This window comes from Hoplias malabaricus, chromosome 15 (assembly GCF_029633855.1).
Source record: "Hoplias malabaricus isolate fHopMal1 chromosome 15, fHopMal1.hap1, whole genome shotgun sequence".
Lineage (NCBI taxonomy): Eukaryota > Metazoa > Chordata > Actinopteri > Characiformes > Erythrinidae > Hoplias > Hoplias malabaricus.
Window position 1 is genome coordinate 37132451 of NC_089814.1, and position 27482 is coordinate 37159932.

At 48.6% G+C, this 27482-nt stretch overlaps 1 protein-coding gene across 1 annotated transcript in view; it reads left to right on the top strand.

Moving 5' to 3' along the window:
- Positions 1 to 3837: 3837 nt before the first annotated feature.
- Positions 3838 to 27482, top strand: part of gabrb4 (gamma-aminobutyric acid type A receptor subunit beta4) — a 60890-nt gene continuing 37245 nt past the window's right edge. Inside the window, exons 1-2 of the mRNA XM_066645131.1 lie at positions 3838 to 3959; positions 6050 to 6141. Coding sequence (XP_066501228.1) covers positions 3880 to 3959; positions 6050 to 6141 — 172 coding nt within the window. The 5' untranslated portion in view covers positions 3838 to 3879. The remainder of the gene's footprint in view (positions 3960 to 6049; positions 6142 to 27482) is intronic.

Sequence of the window (27482 nt, forward strand, 5' to 3'; positions counted from 1 at the left end):
ATGGCTTTGGTGCTGTGCATAGTTCTGAACACAAAAGCGGCTTCTGAGTACTAGGGATAATGCTCTCCGTGGTGTTGATGCAGAAGGATGAACCTGGATAGTGCTGTCCATGGTACTGACAAGATAGATCCTGTGGATCTGTCCGTGGTGCTGCAGACTAAAGCAGATGCTGAAGGATGACCCTGGACAGCATTGTCCATTGTGCTGAACGAGTATGTGGTGCTGTCCATGGTGCTGACATCCAGAAGAGCTTAGTCGAAAAATACACGTGGATGGTGCTGTTCATGGCGATGAAAAGGTGAGAACGGTATTTAGAGCTGTCCGTGGTGCTGATGATCTAGGCTAATGCTGCAGGATGCATGTGGATGGGAATGTCCATGATGCTAAATAGCTAGAGCCTATGGAAATTTGAGCTAATACTGAAGCATAAAGCTTGAATGAAATATAATAGGATGATTTGAAGTAACCACACATGAGCTTAAGGTCACCATGCCCATCCCCCACTGTGAATTGAGCTGTGGAGAAATGGAACGGTGTTGGGATGAGCTGGGGTGGACTATGTGATCCAGAATGAATCATTCAACATCCAAAAGCACCTGCATTTACTGATACAGCAGTGTTTCACCATCACATTTAAAGTCTTCCCAGAAGAGGTGTCCACAGATGGTAGGACATCACCATCACTTCTAACTAGAAAGGTCATTCCGCTAAAGGATTCCCACTCGCCCTTGAATGCTGGACCTCTTGACGCTGGATCTAAGCCCTTTCTACATCTTCAGTGGTGTGCAGTAAACATATGATGTACAGTCAGTGGATGGGAACATGCTGATATGGCTGGATATGAATGCCTCATTAAACTAATCTTGTAGCGTGCCGCTGAACTACTCCAGATAGCGCTGATGGCCGTCTGTCTCTGTCCTGCATATCAACATCTCCCTCCCTGTTCTCAGGGGACATTATCGGGGATAAGAGTGTGGTCAGTCATACCATTAATAGGCAGCAGGGGTTTATTGGGGGGGGGGGGGGGTATGAGCGAGGGCACCGTTTTGCCCTCCTGCCCGGCCTCGGCTGCCTTCAAAATGTGTCACATCGCACTCAGCCTTCTCTTCCAAACACCGACGCTGCATCACTGCTCGCAGGGTTGCCTAGCAACTAGGCAGCACACACAGATCCCTGCAGAAAGCCTCATCTCCAGTCAGTGGAGAAGGAAATAAAATAATAATCATACAATAAAAAAAACACACACACCACCTCGTCTGTAGCCTGCGTCCAGGGCTTTTGTGGCTGAAATTATGGACCGGGCTTGAAAGCGGAGACGGGTTATTCGCTGTCGCTGGCACGTGAACACGTGTGATAATGGAAATATACTGGCGTGTGCTCTGAATGCAGAGTCTTCTACACTCATTGCCCATCTTTCCAGCTCCACTGACCACACAGGAGCACGCCGGAGCTCTCCACATACACAGCGTTCACCACCTTTCATCCTGTTCTTCAATGGTCAGGACCCCCCCCCAATGCACCGCCACACAACTGTGTGGATCAGACACAGCGGTGGCTGCTGGAGTTTTCAGACCACCCTGTAAATGTAAAGTCGGACCTGCTCTTTGAGACACAGGGCTAATACAGTATGCAGAGCAACAGGTAGACAGGATGGATGCTATAGTGTGTTCACAGCGATGTTCCAGCGTGGAGATTAAAGAGTAGAGACAGAAGACTTTGGCGCATTTTAATGCGAGTTTGTGGGGAGATGTGAGACCCCCCCCACCCCACCCCCAGGGAAAGCGCGCATGCACCGACCGACCCGCCGTTTTCTCCTGCTTCGATTCGCTTCGGCTTTTTAATTCGGTTTTAATTCTGTGTTTTTTTTTTTGTTTGTTGTTGCTTTACATCGTCTGAACACAGCAACTATCACCCCCCACCCCCCCATCATCCTCAAAGGCGCCGCATTCTCGAGCTGGAGTTTTTAGAACCCCCCCCCCCCACACACACACACACACACACACACCTCCTCTCTCTCTCTCTCTCTCTCTCTCTCTCGCTCTCTCGCTCTCTCTGCTGAAGTGTGTCATCACTCTCGGGCTCCGTCTCTGCGCCGAGGCGAGCGAGCCAGCGAGAGCGGGAACACGAAGAAGCGGGGCTGACGGCGCGCGCTCACACGTCGGGGATCGTCGGGGGGCTTCGATCTGTTGGACCTGTATTTTTTTTGTTCCTACTTGTTTTTAACGTGACTGACACGACACGCGCCCGTTTTCGGCCTTTTTCCGCGGGTTCGTTTGTTTCACGCGGGTGTTTTTTTGTTGCAGCGCACGCCAGACTTGAATTAGATCAAATAACCGGGCGATCCCTTGGACCTTTCTGTACCCTTCTTCCTTTTCTGAGGAGCGCTCTCGAGACACCCCTCCGCTTATCCTCGTGCTTGTTTTGGAACCCCCCACCCCCCCTTTTTTATTTGTTTGTTTTTGTTTTGGTTTTTTTTTAATGAAAATTCTGCCTTCATCTTCTCCACCACCACCGCCACCGCCACCGCTACCATCCTCATCCTCGTCGGTGGCGGCGGAGAACCAGCGGCAGCAGCAGCAAAAGAAGGAGAAGGAGAAGGAGAAGGAGAAGGCAATATCTCGCGCGTCCAGGACGAGCGCGAGGGGGATGCAGCTCTCTTTTCCCTCCCTTGTCGCCTCGCGGACCCCCTGACACCCCCCTCCCCCCACACCTCACCCCACCCCACCTCTCCTCTCCCAGCCCAGCACCCACCACTCAGCACCCAGCCCCCCACCGAGCGGAGGGACAGAAAAGAAGGAAGGAAGAAGAAGGGACGAGGAAGAAAGGAGGAATAAAAAGCCTTGAGAACAACAGAGAGAGAGAGAGAGAGAGAGAGAGGAGCAAAGCCCCCCTCTCTCCCTCCCCCCCTCCTCCTCCTCTTCCTCCTCCTCCTACTCCTCCTCATCCTCATCATCCTCATCCTCAGCGGCATGGCTCCTCCGCACCTCCGGACCGGGAACACGCTGTGATTCAACAAAAACACAGCCGAGAAAAACAAGGGACAAGACGCGTCCTTTTTGTTCTTTTCCCTTTCTCCATCCTTTTATTTCTCATCTCTCTCTCTCTCTCTCTCTCTCTCTCTCTCTCTCTCCCTCTCCTCTCCTTCTTAGGCTCCCTTCGTTCTCCTTTCTTTCCAAATTTATTTTCCCTTCTATTTTTTTTTCTACTTTTTTCTTTTTTAAACTCTGCCTCTGCCCCCCCTTCCCCCCGCCCCCCTCCCTCCTCCTCCTCCTCCTCCTCCTACGTTTACCACCCACCCTCCTTCCCTCCTTCCTCGCTTCACAATAATAATAATAACAACACGAAAAAGAAGGAGAAGGAAAACAAAAGCCACGCAAACGGAGTCTGAGGAAGATGCGTAGCGCCGAGGCTGAGGGGGTCTGGGACCTGCGTGGATTTCGATAGAAGAGAAAGCGTCCAAACCAAAACAGCCGGGACCTCCGTTACACGCCGGTGTACAGACCCCCCCTCACCCCTTACCCACTCCCACCTCCCCTCTCCTCTCTTTCTATCAGCTTCTCTCTCTATCTCTCCGTTCTCTCCACGCTTTGGCGTTTTCATTATTTGTACTTATTCTTTTATTTATTTATTTATTTATTTATTTATTTATTTCAGGGCCATCACCGTCAACACACACGTGTGTGTGTGTGTGCATGGTTTGGTTAGCGTTTGATTCGAGCTGTTGATTTGTCCTTGTTTTATTTATTTTTTTTTTTAATTCGTTTTTTTTTTCCTTTTTCATTTTTTACGTTTTTTTAAAACTCTCAGTAGCGTTTTTTTTTTCCTGAACCGCTGGAGGTTGGATTACTGAAAGTGCCATTCAAACGGATTTTGGTGGAAATGTTGGGTCCTCAGGAAGACAAACTATGTGGATTGCTTTCTGCTTTGACGGTGCTGTCGTCTCTCTGCTTCGTACAATGGTAAGAAAACGCAAAAAAAAAAAAAAAAAACGTAATTTGGAAATTTAAATGAAATTTAATTAAATCTTGTGCTCATTCTTTATTCCCGGCTCATTTTCCCCCTCACACTTGATCACATATGACACCTAGCCTATTGGCATCCACACTTGAGGTGTGTGTGTGTGTGTGTGTGTGTGAGGGAAACAGGAGACCTGCCTATCTTTAAATCTCTATAACACACTTACTACAATGTAATTACACTCCTGTTTCTATTTTTGCACATTGCCTTTTTAATCCAACTCCACCACCCAGTTACCCAGGTTTCCAAGGTGGATGATGCTTTCATCTCCATCCTCCAACCCCCCTCCAATCAACCCCCCACCTACCCCCATGTCTCTAGTGCCACAACCGAAGAGAAGCAACAGTGACGACGCCTAAAGAAGGGCCTGTTGCCTCACGACATGGAGGCCCACATATATCCAGCGGTTTTCACCGCCATTTTCACCCTCAATCTGGCTCTGCGTGGTGTCGGTGGGCAGCTGCTGTACGTGGCCAGTCCCAACCCTGCCACCCCGAGCCCATCACGTTTCCCTTGTGATGTGTAGGACCATCAGGGCGCTCAGGTTCTCTCTGGTTCTCTAGGGTTCTCACTGATTTGGGGATGGTATCCATAGATCTTTTTTGATGTCAGTCTAGAATCATGGCACATACACATGTTTGTTATAACTGAGCTCCCGTCCACTGGTGGCACTGTAACTCCCTGTTGAGCTGCAGAAACAGTGCTGTAAACTGTTGGTAATAGGCGTACACAAACATAACACACTGTCGTTTCTGATATTTTGCAGCTTACAGTTGAGGTTAGTGTTAGGTTTCGGATTTTAAGGCTGATATTTCATGCCGGGTTGCCAGAAATTCACACGAAAATCCACAAATATATATTAAGTACATATGCACTTCATAGTTGGTATACACTGGGTTTGGATTCCCAGTCAGGTCTATATCCTCCTGCTTTTCAATAGGAAATCACCAAAATGCTGGGGACTAAGTTTAACCCCTGAATGGTCCAGTAGTAACACAGTAGATGTACGAAGGCAGCAGGATATTTGAATGCAGTGAGGGTTCTTAGAGGTTTCATAGAGAACCATGAGAACAAATACCCTCCTGCAGTTCTAGAGCCAGGTTTGCTAAGAGTGGATGGGCTCTGGGTTCTCCCTCACAATCACAATCTGACCAGAGGAGCTTGAGTGTCAGTCGGAAACCATGGCAACCATCTTGGCTTTCACAAACATGCATGTGTGATCCTGATTAAATATTCCCAGCAAAACAAGCCAATGACGGTCTGAGGATGCCCTGCAACTCCCACATACCGCTCCCAGGATTCATACAGTGTGTACTAAATATAATTCGCATTCATTGAATGTCTACTAAATATATTCGTGTCACCCTCTGGCAACCCGGCATGAAAAATCATCCTTAAAACATCTAACCCTAGCTACACCTACACCTACACCTGTAAACCCAACCCCCAAAGGATTACACCGCCATGAACAGACAGCAGTGCTGTTTCTGTAGCTCTTAGTTTTATATTGGTTTAGTAAAACAGCGCCACCAGTGGACGGGGCCATGGTTGGCATTGGGGCAATGCACCCTCCATTATGTAGTGGTCCACTGTACCTCAGTGTGTCGTCATTGGGGCAAGTGCAATTGTCCAGACTCACGACTCACTATACGTTCTGGTCCTTAATGAAATGTCCAAAATACCACAAGGATCAATCACCACAGCAATATTCTCCCCCACCTTGTTCAGCACGTTTTCCTTTAATTGTTAACAAGCCACTCGCTGTTCACCCCGACCCTGAGCGCACAGCAGTGAGGAGCGAGGAGCAGAAGCTGTTTTTTTAGCCGTTTTCGCTCTGTGATCTTCTCAATTTTTATGCAGTGCTCTTATATCTTTTTGTACATCTTGTTCCGTTTAACCTCGTCTTTGCGCTGTCACATAAACACAGACCCAGCAGTGTGATTGGACAGACTCGGGGGCTGGTCTTGTTTCACAGTCTGAGTGTTGGTGGACTCCAGATGCACACATTAAATCTCGAATGTCTCTCCCACAGCACACCCACTGGATCTGGAATATCTGTGGCCAAGTCGACAGTGGACAAACTGCTGAAGGGGTATGACATCCGTCTCCGGCCGGATTTTGGAGGTACGTCCGCCCCTCTTTTCACCTTCTCTGGAGCCTACGCGACGTGTGGTTGTTTGTATCAGTGCAGTGCTGTGGAAATGCGAAAGGCTTTATTAAGACAGCAATGGACTTCTGAAGCTGTGTCAGAGGTCAGAGAGTAATGTAATGTACATGTGTGTGTGTGTGTGTGTGTTCCCTCACTCTCACGTCCCTCTCGCGCTCTCTAGTGAACTGGCCATTCGGGGTAAACAAACATTCTGATTGGCTTCGTTCTGTGATGTTAATGCCATATTAACCGTGTTATTAATGGCTTATTCAACACTAATATATGATTATTGACTGACGGTCAGGATCCGGAATACTGCAGTGCTGTTCTGGTTTATCTGGCTACTGTATACCATGCTATAACCTATTTGTGATGGTGATGGTGATGTCCTACAAGGCACTTCAGGAGGTCAAGTCCTTTGTAGAGGTAGGGACATGTGAAGAAAGCCTTCTCAATGGTCGGGAAAGTGATGAATCCCAAGGGAAAGTTCTCGGTGCGACGCTTTGGAAGCCGTGGAACGTTTGGACCTTCTTCCCCATCGCCGTTCCAAGGACACGGCGGTTGAGGGCGGAACGTTTGAGCGCCCAAACTCCACGGTCCTTGTTGCTGCCTCAGACAAAGGCAACAAAAAACACTGGAAGGACTTTTAAAGGCTGAGCTCGCTGTTTCAGCTCCACGCTTCTGTACACGCTCACCACTTTAAAGGACCCCAGAGATGCCTCTCCAACCCCAACAAGGGAAAAATACTTTGCCTCGCCCACAGAAATCGCACTCTTTGAAGGACACCGTGCCCAACCATTCATCACAGCTCTCGGGTTCACCCTGTAATACTGCAAAAGGGGCTGTAAATCTGCTACTGAAGGGGCTTTTTTTTTTTTCACCTTCAGCAAATTACACTGGATTTCCGCAAAGAAGCAAATCTATGCTGGGAACTGCACAGAGCGCAGCACTATCAAACCCACCAGAGGTCTGAGCAAGCGCAACACTGAGGCTCCACCAGCTGCCACTGCTCTAGAGCTACCTTTCTGACCTGCAATCAATCTGTTATCTATTTCTCTATTTATCTAATGGCCCACCCACCCATCCATTCAGTCACCCACTCTCAGAAAGGGCCTCTGGCTTTAATCTACAGCGCTGTAGTAGTTCTCTAAATGGTGTTCCACTCATTTACAGCCACAAAGGGTTCCTCGTGGTTCCAGACGTGGTTCTTCTGTGGTGTGAGGGGGAATTCATAAAAGTGGAATGAGGTCCAGTGATTGAGACGTCCTCCCAGCCACCGTCCAAACCTCTTAGGGTCTGTAGAACTTCGGGCCACACCTGGGTCTGTATCTATACGTACTTTATCTAAAATTTTGAATTAAAAAAACCCACAAACGAGGCTTGAAATATGTCACTGGACTTTTCTAATTCACAATGTCAGGCTTCTTCCAACAGAGGAACCCTTTTCTGGTGCCGTGTAGAACCCCTTCACAATGCAAAAGACCCTTTCTTTAATCATGAAAAAGGTTCTTGGCATGTTGAGGGTTCTATACAGAACCATTTCCTTTAATAGAACCCTTGTAGAACCATCAGGGTGTCCTTTAGAAAGTTCTTCACACTCAACCACCTCATTTGCAAACATGGTTCTTCAGGGAACTCAAGCGGTTCTTCAGTGGCGTTGATCACACAAACCTTTGTGGGAGTCTAATGTCAAGGTTCTAACAGGTCCTGGGGTTCTACCACGGAACACAAGCCACTGGGAGAGACCTGAGCTGAGACTTGAACGATGCAGAAGTTCAGTCTCGGAAATTTCACCCCAAACACACGGGACGACGTCTAAGACCACGGTCAGCTCCTTAGATCGGTTCTTTTGTGTTTGTTGTGGTTGTGGAGATGTCGAGATCTTTCTCTTCTGCCAGAAGGCCTCTTAGGCAGCTCCTCAAATGGTTGTTTTTCAATAAGCAATCACTGGTGAGACGTAACCTCAGCCGGAGTTCAGATGGGCCACGCTCCTCCTCCCTGACACAGCAGCTTTGCTTTTGTAGTCGCGGCGCTCGTTGTTTTGCCAGCAGCGGACGCTGTGCTCTCGTCTTTCTTGTTTGTGCAGAAGTTTGTTGGCTTTGGCTGGGCTTCCTCAATAAATAGCCCATGGACAATAGCAGGCTATCAGAGCTCCAGAGAGAGAGAGAGAGAGAGAGAGAGAGAGAGAGAGAGAAACCTGGCAGAGCAGAACTCCAAACCACCAGGGTGCTCAGCACAATTGCAATGCGATGAAGAGAATGCAAAGAGCTTATGGGACTCCGAGTGGAGAGCACGGTGGTGGTGGTGGTGGTGGTGGAGGGATGATCATTATTCTCATTACCTTTATTATGATGACTGTTTGAGATACAGACTCAGAATTGCGAGCCAACACAAACCAGCTGTATCCCTTTAGAACTCTACACAGCAGGACCTCAGACCTTTGCACCTGAATCCCCAGACATCTCTGATCTTTAATAAGCTCAGAGTCGACAGCGGTATCCAGTCGTTCAGTGCAGCGCACCCAGGCGTTGGGTTTAACACATACCGATCAGGGACAGCATCTAGGTTGGCTCCACTATCTGTGCATGCAGCAAGCGATGTGTCGCTGGTGGGCGTGTGTTCAGCAGCATGCAGGAAGGAGGCGCTGGACTGAAGTGCATCACCAAGCAAACCACCAGGCTTTATACATTCACAACATCATCACAACCCTGACATGACTTTTTCCATCTTTAAAAATACTTTGTGGGAATCCAGGAAATGTATTTCACTTGTAATTACCAGCAGATTAAAATATAGGCTGCAGTGAGATGGTTATAAATGTTCGAACTTCAATGTAGGTACATAAAAAAACATTTTCAGAAAGTGTAGAAAAGTGCCTTGACCCACACCTAAAGACACTGTTAAAAGCCATGCACCACTCATTCACTCATTCATTCATTGTCTGTAAGCGCTTATCCAGTTCAGGGCAGCGGTGGGTCCGGAGTCTACCCAGAATCAATGGGCGCAAGGCAGGAACACACCCTGGAGGGGGCGCTAGACTTTCACAGGGCGACACATACTCACTCACACACTCACACCTACGGACACTTTTGAGTCACCACTCCACCTACCAACGTGTGTTTTTGGAGTGTGGAAGGAAACCGGAGCACCCGGAGGAAACCCACACAGACACAGAGAGAACACACCACACTCCTCACAGACAGTCACCCGGAGGAAACCCACGCAGACACAGAGAGAACACACCACACTCCTCACAGACAGTCACCCGGAGGAAACCCACACAGACACAGAGAGAACACACCACACTCCTCACAGACAGTCACCCGGAGGAAACCCACGCAGACACAGAGAGAACACACCACACTCCTCACAGACAGTCACCCGGAGGAAACCCACGCAGACACAGAGAGAACACACCACACTCCTCACAGACAGTCACCCGGAGAAAACCCACGCAGACACAGGGAGAACACACCACACTCCTCACAGACAGTCACCCGGAGGAAACCCACGCAGACACAGAGAGAACACACCACACTCCTCACAGACAGTCACCCGGAGGAAACCCACACAGACACAGAGAGAACACACCACACTCCTCACAGACAGTCACCAGGAGGAAACCCACGCAGACACAGAGAGAACACACCACACTCCTCACAGACAGTCACCCGGAGGAAACCCACGCAGACACAGAGAGAACACACCACACTCCTCACAGACAGTCACCCGGAGAAAACCCACGCAGACACAGAGAGAACACACCACACTTCTCACAGACAGTCACCCGGAGGAAACCCACGCAGACACAGAGAGAACACACTACACTCCTCACAGACAGTCACCCGGAGGAAACCCACGCAGACACAGAGAGAACACACCACACTCTTCACAGACAGTCACCCGGAGGAAACCCACACAGACACAGAGAGAACACACCACACTTCTCACAGACAGTCACCCGGAGGAAACCCACCCAGTCACAGTGAGAACACACCACACTCCTCACAGACAGTCACCTGGAGCAGGACTCGAACCCACAACCTCCAGGACCCTGCAGCTGTGACAGAGACACTACCTGCTCTGGGCATATTGTCCTTAATTAAAAATAGTAGTTCTACCTAAACATTTAGCAATGACTTATTTGACACACATCAGAGCCAATACACAGGAGTCATGAATGATGTGGAGGTTCGGTCTTAGAAATTGGTTGCTCAGGGGACGGGGCACAGTTCTGAGGCCTTTTTGGGTGAAGGACTTGTAGCTCAGGTTCTAGCTGAAGGTTGGCAGCTTCGACCTGGGTTTAAAAAGTCTGTGTTTGCTCGTTTGGTCGTAGTTCACACCTCATAGACACCTGGCTGTTTGTCACTTGATGACTGATGTTCAACCAGGTATCGTTTTGTATTTGAGGCTGTGCTTCATTTTGCCTGTGTTGCACCACAAAATATAAGCCATCTCTGGCTGATGTGAGAACAGCATGTTTAATTCATTGTGAAGACACTCTCCGTAGACAGGGTTTGACACGACAGATTGCAGGAATCTGCTCGTTCCATTGTTTAATCAAGAAAACACCACAAAGCATATTTTGGGTCATTGTTGCTTACAAAATCTATCAGGAAATTAAAAATTAAATGTTTATTTAATTACATTGCCATTTCTCAACCCAGTGCCATGGCAAAGTGTACAACACACACCTCACTGCACCAGTGCATCAGGAGCATGGATTTGTGCCTCTGAAACATGAAATAAACACATGTCAATGCAGTGCTGCTGACCACAGCCCTGAGTCTGAGCCTGAACCTGAACCCTGAGCCTGAACCCGAACCCTGAGCCTAAACCCGAACCCTGAGCCTGAACCTGAACCCTGAGCCTGAGCCCGAACCCTGAGCCTGAACCCGAACCCTGAGCCTGAACCCGAACCTTGAGCCTGAGCCCGAACCCTGAGCCTGAACACGAACCCTGAGCCTGAACCTGAACCCTGAGCCTGAACCCTGAGCCTGAGCCTGAACCCTGAGCCTGAGCCTGAACCCGAACCCTGAGCCTGAACCTGAACCCTGAGTCTGAACCTGAACCCTGAGCCTGAGCCTGAACCCGAACCCTGAGCCTGAACCTGAACCCTGAGTCTGAACCTGAACCCTGAGCCTGAGCCTGAGCCCGAACCCTGAACCTGAACCCTGAGCCTGAACCTGAACCCTGAGCCTGAACCCTGAGCCTGAACCCGAACCCTGAGCCCAAACCTGAAACCTGAGCCCGAACCCTGAGCCCGAACCCTGAGCACGAACTGTGAGCCTAAGCCTGAACCCTGAGCCAGAACCCTGAGCCTGAGCCCGAACCCTGAACCCTGAGCCTGAATCCGAACCCTGAGCCCGAACCTGAAACCTGAGCCCGAACCCTGAGCCTGAGCCCGAACCCTGAGCCTGAACACAAACCTTGAGCCTGAACTGTGAGCCTAAGCCTGAACCCTGAGCCAGAACCCTGAGCCTGAGCCCAAACCCTGAGCCTGAACCCTGAGCCTGAACTGTGAGCCTAAGCCTGAACCCTGAGCCAGAACCCTGAGCCTGAACCCGAACCCTGAGCCCGAACCTGAAACCTGAGCCCGAACCCTGAGCCTGAGCCTGAACCCTGAGCCTGAACTGTGAGCCTAAGCCTGAACCCTGAGTAATGAATAATGAGGTAATGAAAATGTGAGTGAGTATGTATGGGATTGAGAATATATTGTGTGTGAGTGAGAGACTGAGTGAAAATGTATGTATTTGACTAAGACAGACTTTATGTTAGTGAGTGAGTGAGTGAGTGAGTGAGTGAGGAAGTGCGTTTGTGAGTCAGTGAGTAGGTATTCAGGTGAGTATGTGAGAATCAATGCCCTAATTGTGCACTCACCAGCTGTGAGTGACTGAGTGACTGAGTGAGTGAATTGGAATGTGCGACTTTGAAGTGAGCGAGTTTGTATATGAATATGTGAGTAAGCGAATGTGAGTAAGGGTGTATGTAAATGAATGAGTGAACATGCATATGACTGATTATGTATGTACGTGAATTAGCCTGTGAGTAAGAGTATATGTAACTATGGAACTGAACGACTGAGTGAACGAGTGAACGTGTGAATGAGTCACAACCAAGTTCCTAAGAGGTGTTTGCATCTTAAATATCTGAAGCACCGCCCCTCGGCCGAGGGAAGACACAGGAGTAATTGCCTCCACGAGGCTCTTATTTATGACTTCAATAATCGGGTCAGCCCCTGAGGACCCTGATTTTACGAGATTGCGCGTTCTCACTCCCAGTGCTCTTCCACCTCTCTGACGAGGGCCCACTGTGTGCATCCAGCGCTCGGTCTGCGGCGGCCAGGACCCGGCCCTTTATGTCCTGCCCATAAAAAGCATGCTGGAGCTTTAATTAACGGAATGGAGGAGGGAGACAGTTGCCTGGATACGTAACATGTCCCACCCACCGTCATGAATCATCAGGACCCTGTGCTAGGCATAGACATGGCTCAGCCAAAACATTAAAACCACCCCCCTCACCCACCGCCGTCACACATGAGTCATGCTGGTGTAGAGTGGATCAGACACAGCAGTGCTGCTGGAGTTTTTAAACCCTGTGTCCACTCTCTGTCCACTCTGTGAGACACTCCTCCCTCGTTGGTCCACCTTGTAGATGTAGAGTCAGAGACAGTAGCTCATCTGTCGCTGCACAGTGTGTGTCGCTCGTCCTCTAGTCCTTCATCAGTGGATTCATTGGAAACAGAAGAGAAACTGCGCTTGGGTTCTGGGGGGGTCCAAAAAGGTTGAAATGCCTGTTTCAAACCGTGTCAAACCCCTATAAACAAGTCTGTCTGAGAAGAGTAAAAGCAAGTGTGATGAGCCGTGTTGTTTAGCATTAACCTGTACACCAACTTTAGCCACCAGATGTGCACCGTAAAGAATCTCACTGTAAATTAACAACAACAGAGACACCAGCATTTTACTTTTATAATACAATGCAGCTCCTGTCATTTATTTTAACTGTATTTTACTGTGTATTAATTCTGTAATTAATCACAGTAGAAAAACAGTTTTTTTGTAATTTTACAGTAAACGCCAGAAAGTTATAGCTACATTAGCCCTGCGTTTCACTTCTGGTTTTAACCTCACCACTTCCCCGTGGGGGGGATCCCTGACACCATCTTAAGGGCCGTTCTATTACTGTATGAACTGAAGTGTGTTAAATGAGCCCTCGGAGGGGCCAGGGAACAAATGAACACTGATGTCGACTTCAGAAGCAGAACTTGCAGAGAATGCACTGCGACGTGTTGCAGTTTCAATAGCAACAGCAAAAACAGTGTTCCGCAAGGAAAATAGTAATAACAAACACATGTAATATATATATATTTCTCTTAGAGACAGGGTTATATTTGTGGTCAGTGTTAGGCTTAGATTTAGAGGAAGATTTATCCTACTTTTACTTGCTGTCAGAACTTCACACGTCCACCTTCAACAGATGAACACATGAATTGATTGTGGAACCAGGCCATTGATTGTCACTTATTCATAATGATGATCTGCAAACGCATCCTAAGTCTGAAAGTCCAGTCGGCGGATTGGTCCAAAATTTATTAATGAATGGAAAAGAAATGAACACACGCTGCTAGAGTCTTCTGTAAAACCTCCAGTGCAGTAAGAGCCAAGATGATCTCCCATGACACTGCTGCAGTGGCTCTGAGCACTTCTCCATAGGCAGAAATACCATGTGTTTCCAAGGGACGCAAATCAGCAACAAGTGAATCCAGAACAGCTCCAAAAATGTGCAGCCCTTTCCCATGCAGAGCGGTCCCAGCTGGACGCAGGCGTCTTCAGGGTTTAAAACCGCAGAACTCTGGGAAAATATAGCATTCTGCCTTGGGTGACTGTCTGTGAGGAGTGTGGTGTGTTCTCCCTGTGTCTGCGTGGGTTTCCTCCGGGTGACTGTCTGTAAGGAGTGTGGTGTGTTCTCTGTGTCTGCGTGGGTTTAGTCCGGGTGACTGTCTGTGAGGAGTGTGGTGTGTTCTCTCTGTGTCTGCGTGGGTTTCCTCCGGGTGACTGTCTGTAAGGAGTGTGGTGTGTTCTCTGTGTCTGCGTGGGTTTAGTCCGGGTGACTGTCTGTGAGGAGTGTGGTGTGTTCTCTCTGTGTCTGCGTGGGTTTCCTCCGGGTGACTGTCTGTGAGGAGTGTGGTGTGTTCTCCCTGTGTCTGCGTGGGTTTCCTCCGGGTGACTGTCTGTAAGGAGTGTGGTGTGTTCTCCCTGTGTCTGCGTGGGTTTCCTCCGGGTGACTGTCTGTGAGGAGTGTGGTGTGTTCTCCCTGTGTCTGTGTGGGTTTCCTCCGGGTGACTGTCTGTGAGGAGTGTGGTGTGTTCTCTCTGTGTCTGCGTGGGTTTCCTCCGGGTGACTGTCTGTGAGGAGTGTGGTGTGTTCTCCCTGTGTCTGCGTGGGTTTCCTCCGGGTGACTGTCTGTAAGGAGTGTGGTGTGTTCTCCCTGTGTCTGCGTGGGTTTCCTCCGGGTGACTGTCTGTGAGGAGTGTGGTGTGTTCTCCCTGTGTCTGCGTGGGTTTCCTCCGGGTGACTGTCTGTGAGGAGTGTGGTGTGTTCTCCCTGTGTCTGCGTGGGTTTCCTCCGGGTGACTGTCTGTGAGGAGTGTGGTGTGTTCTCCCTGTGTCTGTGTGGGTTTCCTCCGGGTGACTGTCTGTGAGGAGTGTGGTGTGTTCTCCCTGTGACTGGGTGGGTTTCCTCCGGGTGACTGTCTGTGAGGAGTGTGGTGTGTTCTCTCTGTGTCTGCGTGGGTTTCCTCCGGGTGACTGTCTGTGAGGAGTGTGGTGTGTTCTCCCTGTGTCTGCGTGGGTTTCCTCCGGGTGACTGTCTGTAAGGAGTGTGGTGTTTTCTCCCTGTGTCTGCGTGGGTTTCCTCCGGGTGACTGTCTGTGAGGAGTGTGGTGTGTTCTCTCTGTGTCTGCGTGGGTTTCCTCCGGGTGACTGTCTGTGAGGAGTGTGGTGTGTTCTCCCTGTGTCTGTGTGGGTTTCCTCCGGGTGACTGTCTGTGAGGAGTGTGGTGTGTTCTCCCTGTGTCTGTGTGGGTTTCCTCCGGGTGACTGTCTGTGAGGAGTGTGGTGTGTTCTCCCTGTGTCTGTGTGGGTTTCCTCCGGGTGACTGTCTGTGAGGAGTGTGGTGTGTTCTCCCTGTGTCTGCGTGGGTTTCCTCCTGGTGACTGTCTGTGAGGAGTGTGGTGTGTTCTCTCTGTGTCTGTGTGGGTTTCCTCCGGGTGACTGTCTGTGAGGAGTGTGGTGTGTTCTCTCTGTGTCTGTGTGGGTTTCCTCCGGGTGACTGTCTGTGAGGAGTGTGGTGTGTTCTCCCTGTGTCTGCGTGGGTTTCCTCCGGGTGACTGTCTGTGAGGAGTGTGGTGTGTTCTCCCTGTGTCTGCGTGGGTTTCCTCCGGGTGACTGTCTGTGAGGAGTGTGGTGTGTTCTCCCCGTGTCTGCGTGGGTTTCCTCCGGGTGACTGTCTGTGAGGAGTGTGGTGTGTTCTCCCCGTGTCTGCGTGGGTTTCCTCCGGGTGACTGTCTGTGAGGAGTGTGGTGTGTTCTCCCTGTGTCTGCGTGGGTTTCCTCCGGGTGACTGTCTGTGAGGAGTGGGGTGTGTTCTCCCTGTGTCTGCGTGGGTTTCCTCCGGGTGACTGTCTGTGAGGAGTGTGGTGTGTTCTCTCTGTGTCTGCGTGGGTTTCCTCCGGGTGACTGTCTGTGAGGAGTGTGGTGTGTTCTCTCTGTGTCTGCGTGGGTTTCCTCCGGGTGACTGTCTGTGAGGAGTGTGGTGTGTTCTCCCTGTGTCTGCGTGGGTTTCCTCCGGGTGACTGTCTGTGAGGAGTGTGGTGGGTTCTCTCTGTGTCTGCGTGGGTTTCCTCCAGGTGACTGTCTGTGAGGAGTGTGGTGTGTTCTCCCTGTGTCTGCGTGGGTTTCTTCCGGGTGACTGTGAGGAGCGTGGTGTGTTCTCCCTGTGTCTGTGTGGGTTTCCTCCAGGTGACTGTCTGTGAGGAGTATGGTGTGTTCTCTCTGTGTCTGCGTGGGTTTCCTCTGGTTTCCGTCTACAGTCTAAAAACATATGCTGGTAACACGTGAGTGAATGGGTGAGTGTGTGAAACTGTCCACAGCTGTGAATGTGTGAGTGACAGGGTGAGTGTGTGTGGCCCAGGGTGTGTCACTGCCTACCAGTCCTTCTTTAAACTGAACAGAATGAAGTGGGTACTGAGAATGAATTAATGAATGAAGAATCAGACTCACACAGTGCATTGCTTCCATTAGTAGAGACAGGCAGAGACAGTCTATGTCCTTCATGGTTCTGCGTTTCTGTCTGGTCTCTTACATCGCTCTGTGTTCTAGGATCTGCCTGCTCTTGGCCACCAAAGAAACCCCATCAGCAGAATCGGATGTGGACCGGGTAACTTTTGTTTCTTGGAAATAGGCAGCTGAGGACTGTGCTTGTTATATTCCACGGTTCTGATAAAGGGGCGGAGCCAAGGTCAGCACACATCCCACTTTCTATGTCTTTGTACTTGTCCAAAGAACACTTCTCTCTCTCTCTCACTCACCCACGCACACTCACACGGGTATTGCAGCACTTGTGAGGACCCTCCATAGAAATAATGAATACCGTTGCTAATTAACGCTACAGCAACACCTAACCCTAACCTCGGGGTCCCCATGAGGTAAATACACCCCAAAATGTGGGTATCAACACACACACACACACACACACAGACATTGCATTCTTACTTTAGACTATTAACCCTCGGTTATATATTACTCACGGTATAGTGCACTAGTATAGATTTTACCAAACAATGCAGTGGATTATGGGTATCAGCTGTTGTAGGAATGTTTGAGTGCAACAAACAGCGAGAGAGGCTATGATATAACCATGGCAACGTAACCAACCCTTCTGCAAGCTGCTGGGTTTGTTGTTGTTGTTGTTGTTTTTGCTGCATATTTAAGCTTTTTAAGCTTGACTTTGATGTTGAGACTAGGTATCTATGTAAAATATAAGGGGTCTTAATATAATGTCTGTAACACGCTGTGATTAAAATACCACAAGGATCAAACACCCCTCTTCAGACCTTGTGGACTGTTATGAAAATGGGGGAGAAATGCTATACACAGGGATGAGGCTGTTGGTCCTTGATGCACTACACACACACACACACACACATCTCTCCAGATCTATACACACTTACATGGAGGTGGAACAGCTCAGACGGCCATTACGCTAGACTACTGTACCACAATTAAAGACTTTTCTTAAAGACTTTAAAGGCTTTCTGGCCCTTCTCAGAGCGAACAAAGCAAACAGCATTATAACGACCTCAAGACTGCAGCAGTGTATTCTAAAAGCCTGTGACTAATACAATTGAGGCTGAGTGGGGGTCAAAATACTCCCAAACTGACCACGGACGGGAAACGGCAATGGTTCTTTTCTTCACTGCGCGTCTGTGTATTTTACGGTAAAAAACTGTAAAACCACGACAGTACATTTCTGTAACAGTGGAATACTTTGATCAGCCACAACACTGATTTTTACATCTCTTTACTGTAAAAAAACAAATATATATAGTTTCAAAGTTAAAAACACTGTCATTTTTGCTTTAATTTATTTTTTTGTAAAAATACACAATTCACTGTTAAATCCACAAACCATTAGGGGGCGGTACAAGTGTCCAATGATTGGGACGAGCTGAGACTCATTAGGGAGCTCCCAGCATGCCTTGCAGCTCCATATTCTCTGTGATATTCAGAGTGACTTGGTCTTTGAAGCTTTTTGATTTTGGGTTGTAGTGGACTTTTTATTTTGTGTATTTGTGTGTGTGTGTGTGTGTGTGTGCATGTTTAGTGTTGATGTGTGATGCCCCGAGTGCTGGAGTGTGGCACCTACTTCATATATTTGTTTTTTTAACAGATAAAGTATTGTAAATAAACAGTTCTTAAATTTAAAAATTACGATTGACAAAAATAAGCTGCCATTTTTTCCTGTAAATTTTACTGATTTTTTCATACTGTCCAAGCCATAAGCCGTGACATCTTTGGGTCATTCACTTCATTTTTAATTATTCCAATGAAGAGTAAATTTGAAAGAGTGAAATTAACTTGAAATTGTGAGTTTTGGCTGTGGGCGGGACTTTTGTTCGTTCTTTTGAGGTTATTTTGGGGATTTTCATTGTTGTGTGCTTCGAGGGGTGGAGTAATGTATAGGATGCTATATAAAAAAAATTACATATTTACATATAATAATTTACATATCACAATCAGGGCAGAACCTTTATGATTGTTGACATAATTTGACAATAGCTGACTCTTCAGATGGAATGGACCAATAGAAACATCACAGGAGAACCAATGCAGATCTAGCCCTTTGAATTCTGAGAAGCTCTGAAACTGAGAAACTTTAAAAATGGGATAGAAACTCACATTTATATGTTTATCTTATATGCAGCTCCTCCTGTTGTGTCTGGAGAGAGTCTCACAGCACTCAGAAGCACAGAGGCTAACAACCTCGTAGCATCATTGAGGGGTATGGATTCCACCGTTTTGCATTATGAGGAAAAATACCATTATTATTTGTTAGCCATATTAGCATTTTTATCATTAGATCTAATAGAAAACTGTGCGAGTTGTTCATACACATTATACACAAGCTTCAGGAATTGTGTTATTTCACTCATGTGTTGGGTCTTTTTTAGAATACAGACACAAGCCACATATCCATGACTCCACCACCTGTCCCTGTGCTCTGAGAGATTCTTGCAGACTGTCTGCGTAAATATTTCTCTGATCCAGCTTCACGTTTAATAACGTAGTCGTCCTTGTCTGAATGTGAATGTGTGTGAGGGATGAGTACGGACCGTACACAGTGATGTCACCCATACGAAAAGACTGTGGGATCCTCACTGAAGCACCCGGGTCCATATCCATGCAGCATAAGTGCAGTCCCTCATCCATCCAACCATGGCTCTATGGAGGTCTTTGAAGGACAATGGAAGGCTGCGTGGGGCAAATGTCGTCCGCGTTGGAGCAATGTGGTCTTTCACATTGGGTGGGGGCTGATATAAATATATATACATTAGCAAATGGTCGGCACGTCACTGACGAATAGAAGGGAGGAGCGGCAAAAGGGCAGAGCAGCTCGTTAAGAGGGTGATTTAGTGGCAGCAGGCTTGGTTGTGTGTGTGTGTGTGTGTGTGTGGGTTGATCATCTCTGTGATGAAACCTGAAGGCTGACATTTATCCGTCCTGCCTTCTGCTTTATTGTGCGGTCTATGGGACGGGCACGGGGTCTTAGGAAGTGGCTCTAGTTTGACAGGATGTTCGTGTCCGCTGGACATCTAGTGCTCGGTCATATGTTACCACGGTGACACACCGCTCTGTATGACTCACGCCGGACCCTTAGTAATAGCCAGTGTGCAAACATTCGGTTTTAATTGGTAAATAAAGACCTCAGTCTATTGCCTGATCCGTTGTGGTCATAAGAAATGTCAGTTGAGCAGGTGTCCACTGAACTGAACAGGACGGGAAATGTGCTGATACATTATTATAATAGCTGTAATTACAGTTCTATAAACACAGTAATTATGCATGTAGATTTAACTATTAATTACGTTCCAATTAGCAATCCAACAGTCCTTGTAGACTTTAAGGGTTTAATCTATAACATCAAAGTCCTATTACACAGTGTAATAAATGCAGAGCAATGTCCTGTACACATGTAATTATGATGTTATTACTATGTAATTGTAATGTATTACACTGCAGACCAATGCCCTATATCATGTTATTACTATGTAATTACACGACTACGTTTCAATAATTACAGCAACCTTATAGGTTCACAGGCTTCTGAGGGTTCAAGCCGGTGCACGACAAAATGGAAGGAAGAGGTGGTTGGTGGCTAAAAGAGAGGAAGGCTGCTGCTCCACTGGTGGGGCGTTTGTCTCAGGCTTCTCTGGGCAAGAGCGAGGGATGATGGGGGAGAAAGGCTGGTGAAGGGGGGAGCAGTGAGTCACCAGCCGGAGATGGAGCTCCCAAAGCCCAGAGAGAGGGGAGTTACCATATAATGATGTTGCACCAGACGCTTTGAATAAAGCTGGTTGAGAGAGAGAGAGAGAGACCCTTCCCTCTTTCTGACACCACACCCTGGAGACCACACAGTAAATCTAGCTGTCATCGCTAGATTGAGCCATTAACAGACCTTGAAATAGCCACCACATGTCCACGGGGCTGTGGACACCAGCCCTTTTCACCCCTTCAGGCCTTTACTGGCCCCCTGTCCCTCGGCATGAGGATGTACTGGAGTATCATCTCTTTCCTGGCAGCTTTGAGAGGGGTGGGGGGTCTTTTGGTTTGAAATGAAATGTAGTGGACTGATGACTATAAGTTGGTGGCTGCGATATTAAAGTGGAAGGATATGTTTTTTTGGAAGGAGGCACCAGTGCCCTGTTGCACCGCCTCAAGACTGGGTTGAAGATGAGTTATGGTTAGGGAACGAGGCATTTTCCCTGTGGCATCCTGCAGCACTTTTGCCCACAGATGTTGCAGCTGGGACTGTAGATCCTGCACACACATAGGTTGCCAAAGGAGGCATCGCAGCTGGTGCCATAAAAGCTTCATTGGCAATACGTTTGGTGACTGTGCGGGCCAAGGAACATCGCAGTCTGGTGGAGACCTTCCTGAGAAGCTCTGGCTGTGTGCGGGTGAGCGTTGAGTTGAGTGGATGTACTGCACGTCTCGCTGAGCTGTCTCTATCCCTCCTATCACTACTGGGGAGACTGACTGTCGTCTGCGATGGCTCCCCAGATTGGGGTAGTTGGGGATTTTGGGATGACAATAAATAACAAAGAATTTTATACTTTTATTAATACATCAATTTACTACTATTTTATTATTGAACAAACTCTCAGGTTATTTCACTGGCAACCAGTATAGCTTTAAAGGTGCAGCAAGATGCTCAAAAACATAAAGCCCCCTGTGGTTCCTGTGCTTTACTGCAGTCTGTCTGAAGCGCTGCTAGATTTACGTCTGTATTCAAGTTAGGGTTCGTGTCTGGGTTTACGTCTGAGATTGTGTTTGGGTTTACATCTGGCTCGTTGTCCGGGTTTTCAGCTGATATTTGGTCTGGGTTCTGGGTTTACGTCTGGGTTTATGTGCTGGTATTTAAGGGGTCGTGCATAAAGAGCCGCTGCTAAATTATACATAAACTCACACTGTAAAACACCCAATCCCACTTATATGACCGCAGTCAATGGCACCCTTTACATGTTGTGTTTAGCGAAAGCTTATAACAGTGAGAGAGAGAGAGAGAGAGAGAGAGAGAGCTTATAAGAAGTCAGAGAGGAGAAGAAATAAAACAGACAGGGTATAGAAAAAAAGAAATGCAGAGAGAGAGAGAAAGAAGAGAGGGGGAGAGAGAGAGAGAGAGAAAGAAGAGAGAGAGAGAGAGAGAGAGAGAGTCTGCCTCTCTGATGTGTTCCCCATTACATCATGTTGCTGCAGTCAGTTCACTCCCACCTGAGCTTTAGGTTGTCATGGACACCAGCGCCTTCTCCAAATACCTCCAGCTCTGGCGCTAGCAGCTAGCACAGCCATCTTCCCCGTCCCAGCGCTGCGAGTGGCCCAGAGGCAGGTCAAGCTGAAAGCCCGGGCGGTGGGGATGGGTGAGAGGGTGGAGAGACTGCGTGTTGTGGTTGTTCTTTTCATTGTGGTCACGAATGTGTACTTTGTCAAACAAAGGCTGTTTGAGTGACAGGGAAATCAACCAATCACAGAGCACTATTTATTTATTTATTTTACCTACCCATGCCCCACTATTAAACGCATTCAGACATAGCAACTGTTACAATGTTAGGCAAGAATTATGGGATATTTGAGTGTGTCTGGGTGAGTGTGTGAAACTATCTACAGGTGTGAGTGTGTGAGTGACTGGGTGAATGAGTGTGTGAGTAACTGGGTGAGTCAGTGTGTGAGTAGCTGGGTGAATGAGTGTGTGAGTGACTGGGTGAATGAGTGTATGTGTGACTGGGTGAATGAGTGTGTGAGTGACTGGGTGAATGAGTGTGTGCATGACTGGGTGAAAGAGTGTGTGCATGGCTGGGTGAGTGACTGTGTGAATAAGTATGTGAGTGACTGGGTGAATGAGTGTATGTGTGACTGGGTATGTGAGTGACTGGGTGAATGAGTGTGTGCATGGCTGGGTGAGTGACTGTGTGAATAAGTATGTGAGTGACTGGGTGAATGAGTGTGTGAGTAACTGGGTGAATGAGTGTGTGAGTGACTGGGTGAATGAGTGTGTGAGTGACTGGGTGAATGAGTGTATGTGTGACTGGGTGAATGAGTATGTGAGTGACTGGGTGAATGAGTGTGTGCATGGCTGGGTGAGTGACTGTGTGAATAAGTATGTGAGTGACTGGGTGAATGAGTGTATGAGTGACTGGGTGAATGAGTGTGTGAGTAACTGGGTGAATGAGTGTGTGAGTAACTGGGCGGATGAGTGTGTGCATGGCTGGGTGGGTGACTGGGTGAATGAGTGTGTGCATGGCTGGGTGGGTGACTGGGTGAATGAGTGTGTGAGTAGCTGGGTGAATGAGTGTATGAGTGACTGGGTGAATGAGTGTGTGAGTAACTGGGTGAATGAGTGTGTGAGTAACTGGGCGGATGAGTGTGTGCATGGCTGGGTGGGTGACTGGGTGAATGAGTGTGTGCATGGCTGGGTGGGTGACTGGGTGAATGAGTGTGTGAGTAGCTGGGTGAATGAGTGTATGAGTGACTGGGTGAATGAGTGTGTGCATGGCTGGGTGAAAAAGTATGTGAGTGGCTGGGTGAGTGAGTGAGTGAGTGAGTGAGTGAAATTGTCTCTGGAACGTTGGTAACCCTGCAGTTGGAGTGCTATGGGAAATAACATAGTCCCTTTGCTGACGTAAAAACAGCACACAAACTGCAGCTAGTATTCCATCACATGAAGAGGAACCCCCCCCCACCCCCCACCCTCCCACTGCCCCCCATTAAGCCTCCCAGCTGCTGCCTCCTTCCCTCCCAGCCTCCACAAACGGTGTCTATTAATAATAAATGCATCCAGTACCTGGGAGCCTTATAAATGAACGTGACAGCCCCCCCCCAGTGCACACGGCCACCTAAAGGCTGCTTTGCGCACGTCCAACCACGTCAGCCGGCAAGCGCCGGAGCCTCCGCAGAGGTGGGAGAGGATGAATGGGCGAGCGGCACAGGAACAATCTGTATTCTGACGAGGAGAGAGAGCCTCTCTGATTTATGAAGCAAGCCGGGGCCCAAGCTGGGAAAAATCTGGAGAAAACAAAGCTGGGCCCTCGGTTCTTTCTTAACTCTATCTGTACTGTGAGCTTCAGACCATACACTTACAGCCTGTAGTCCATCTGCTGCTCTGCATACTTCTGTTAGACACATTTCCCCACTGTTCCTCAGCGCTCAGGACCCCCACAGAGCAGGTGTGATGTGGTGGTGGATCGTTCTCAGCGCTGCAGTGACACTGACGTGGTGGTGGTGTGTTAGTGTGTGTTGTGCTGGTGTAGAGTGGATCAGACACAGCAGTGCTGCTGGAGTTTTTAAACCCTGTGTCCACTCTCTGTCCACTCTGTGAGACAGTCCTCCCTCGTTGGTCCACCTTGTAGATGTAGAGTCAGAGACAGTAGCTCATCTGTCGCTGCACAGTGTGTGTCGCTCGGCCTCTAGTCCTTCTTTGGGATGCTGCACTGGTTGGTGGACAGTTCTCGGTCCAGGAGTCACATTGAGGGCTTTAGAAATGGTCATCTGTGGGCAGAGGAGGCGCAGGGTAGAAATAGAGATATTTTGTGTGTGTGCCTTTCACAAAACTGCACTTTTCAGCACCGTTGTAGACTCAGAGTGGAGCAAAAAAAAAACACAGGGAAAGGCACAAAAGCAGGCCCTGGAGGGGCCCCCAGAGGCTCGGAGTCCCTTCTCACGTGAGAGCAATTCTCCCCCCTCTCCTCAGCTTTGAGGGTGATTGATGGCCCACTGTGTCCTTGGGACGCCAGAAGGGACCTGCCAAGGGTGGACCCCCCCCCCATGAAAACCACCCACCCCCCACCCAGCCCACCACTGCCTCAGATAAATAAACACAGGACAGAAATGTCATCTGTGGCAGGAGTCCGGGATTGATGCGGCCCTGCCAGGAAGCATGTTTAAAAGCCCATCTCATTATCACACCTCAGGAGAGAGAGAGAGAGAGAGAGAGAGAGAGAGTGAGAGAGTGAGAGAGAGAGAGAGAGAGAGAGAGAGAGAGAGAGAGAGAGAGAGAGTGAGAGAGTGAGAGAGAGAGAGAGAGAGAGAGAGAGAGACAGAGAGAGAGAGAGAGAGAGAGAGAAAGAGCACACACATAGCCTTTGGTGGCAGCTTGGGATTTTTGGCCTTGGTTTAGAAAGTGCCCACTGGAGATCTAGAGGTCCCTGGGCACCAAATTACAAGAATGTGGGCTTAGATCAGTGGAACAGACTCTCTCTCTCTCTCTCTCTCTCTCTCTCTCTCTCACACACACACACACACACACACTCCATCTTCCCACTGTGTCCTCTGACCAGCCACTCTGGGGTAATGGTCTGCCTTCATTTTTCACACGTCACCAAGTGTCAGAAGCCTCTTTGGTCCACGGCGGAAATGTTAATTACCCCCATCCTTTAAGTGGCCCGAGGCTGATATATTATTCGACAGCGGTAACTAAAGCGATTCTCCTGACCATTCCCTTCCATCGATTGGCCAAAAAATAAATTAATTAATTAAATAAAGGACAATAAAAGCTAAATAACAAAAGGCATGTCTCTGGTATTTGCATGAAACACTGGGACACGTTTCCACTAGAATAATCAGCCATAAATATCCTACATCACTGAGGGACTGACAGACAGCTAGAGGGGTGTAACCCTCCAGATTCCTACCGTGGACCAAGGATAGAGCACTAGACAGGAGCCAGACAGGAGCATCCTGTATTTCTACAATTATTGTCCATCTGTTGCTCTGCATGCTTTGTTATGCTGTGCCTGGTCAGGACACCCCCCCCCCCTAATAGAGCATTGAGGTGGTTGATGTTCCTCAACGCTGCAGTGACACTGACTTATAGAGGACAGTGTTCAAAACTCCAGCAGCCACTGCTGTGTCTGTTCCAACCTGTTCGACCTGCTCTGTGGGGGTCCTTACAGTGTCCTGACCCCTCAAAGCACTCTGAATGAAAGAGGTATGCCTTATATTTGTCTACGGATTGTTGTCAAAGTTTGGAAAGTGGTGGACTTCTACTTAGAGGTATTATTATATTTGGTATTAATTAGAAATTAATATGAATTACAAAATACACACTATTATTATCATTTGTGTTGTTATTACTGTTGACATGTGGTGTATCCCTACGTTCTAGAGCTGCTCCGTGAGGGTGGGCAGTGCCCTCGTTATTGTGGGTGTTCCCAGTGACCATTAAAGCGTAACGAATTAGCGGTTAGCTCTGACTCACCCCTCTCCACTGCCACAGTTAGAAATGTCAACAATGTGTTAAAAACTAAAAACGGCAGGTGGACGGATGTATGCACGATCCCCGGTTTTAATCCCGACGTGTACGGATGTGGCTTCACGCTGCGGCCTTAAACACATGTTCCTGGCCTGAGGAAGAGGAAGAAGGTAAAAGAGACAATGAGACAGAGCCAGGATTGAGTTCCATTGAAGATGCGACGTGAGTTGGGGGGAAAGAACAGGGGCAGACTGAACGCAGCGGATGAAAAGCACTGTGTCTCGCTTTGCAGTGTTAAAGTGACAATGCGGCCTTGTTGCTATGGAACCCTTCTGTTGCTAAGCAATGAGTTGGTGATTAGAATTTTGAATCCGGAGGAAGAGTGGTATTTTCTTTCTTTTTTTTTTCCCTGTTTATGCCGTGGCTGCGGCTCGCTGTGACCGTGTGAGTGCTTCGGCGGAGGGCACGTGACCCCGGCCTAACCCTCGCCCACGCGGAATTGACCTCACTACTTTACAGAATCAACAATCAACACATATATCATTAAATATGGGTTTGGAGACCCTTCCACAGCAGTCTGGATGGTTGGTTAGGCACTTGTTTTGGACATGGCCCTGGGCCTTCAATAGCTTTAGCTACTTGGAGATATACGGCTCGGTGTAAGGAGAGTGTGAGGTTTATGAAATGCCCCTCGGCAGCCAGTAGAGGGCACTCTAGACATCTCCTAACCCAACGCAGTTGGGGGTCTCTTGTGCTCAAGGTGTGTGTTTGTTTTTTGCATGGCGTCAGGCATACTTATGTTGCTCTTCCCCCCCACGCCATGATAGCTCATCAAGCCCCTGAACTAATTGGGGTAATAAATCCTTGGCAATCTGCGGCTAGGCCCCAGGGCCTGTGGCTATACATCATGCAGATGGATGCTAGGCTTTCTCCCCCCCCATCAGTCAGCACTCCGATCTCTTTGGTCCAAGGCTAGAAAAAGGTCCACCAAGGTATTAGTGCCATCATTACCACAGAGAAACATCGCCACGCCAGTGGGAAGGTGTTTGGGGAGAGAACCCAGAATCTGGTGTGGGACGCTGGCATCAACTTGTGGTTTTACTGTGTTTCTCTCACCGCATTGGGCCTTCTTCCTCGGAATGGGCTCCCGGAGAGTTGCCTACTGCTTTAGGAAAACAGTGGCATCAGGGGAACGAGCCGGCACTCCGAACAGAGTCAGCACCTCCAGAGATGCCACCTGCCTTACATTTGTCATTCCAATGTGTACACAGATGATACTGCCATCTGGCTGTGGTGAGGGAAAAAACTGGGCGGAAACGCATGAGATTCTGCAGGGAGCGCAGCGGAGCCCCCCCCCCCCCCCCCCAAAGCACAGAGCAAATAGATGCAAAACGTCAGAGTAGGCAAAAGCAAGCAAATAAACAGCCACAAAAAGAATAATCTGGACATTTGGGGCTGGGCACACCACAATTTGTCTTAGTCAACCAGCTCAGGAACGCTGCAAGCCAGGGTGGGTCACGGCCGCTTGTGGCTCCCTCCTCTTTGTTCGGATCCTGGAGAACTATGAAGCAGCTCCACTGGCTTGTAGATCAGCCAAGAGTTTCTATCATCTCAGCTCCTTTCAGGTTTGAAGGCACAGTTTGTAGAGTCTTCTTAAACGTGGCGTTTTAGAGCCGTTGCATACAAGGTAAGACAACTATGCCCAATGCCAAATGTCAGCTAGAGGGATATGAACTAGGGATGCACTGATCCAACATTTTCAGTTCTGATACGAATCCTTTTCCTTCATATAGAA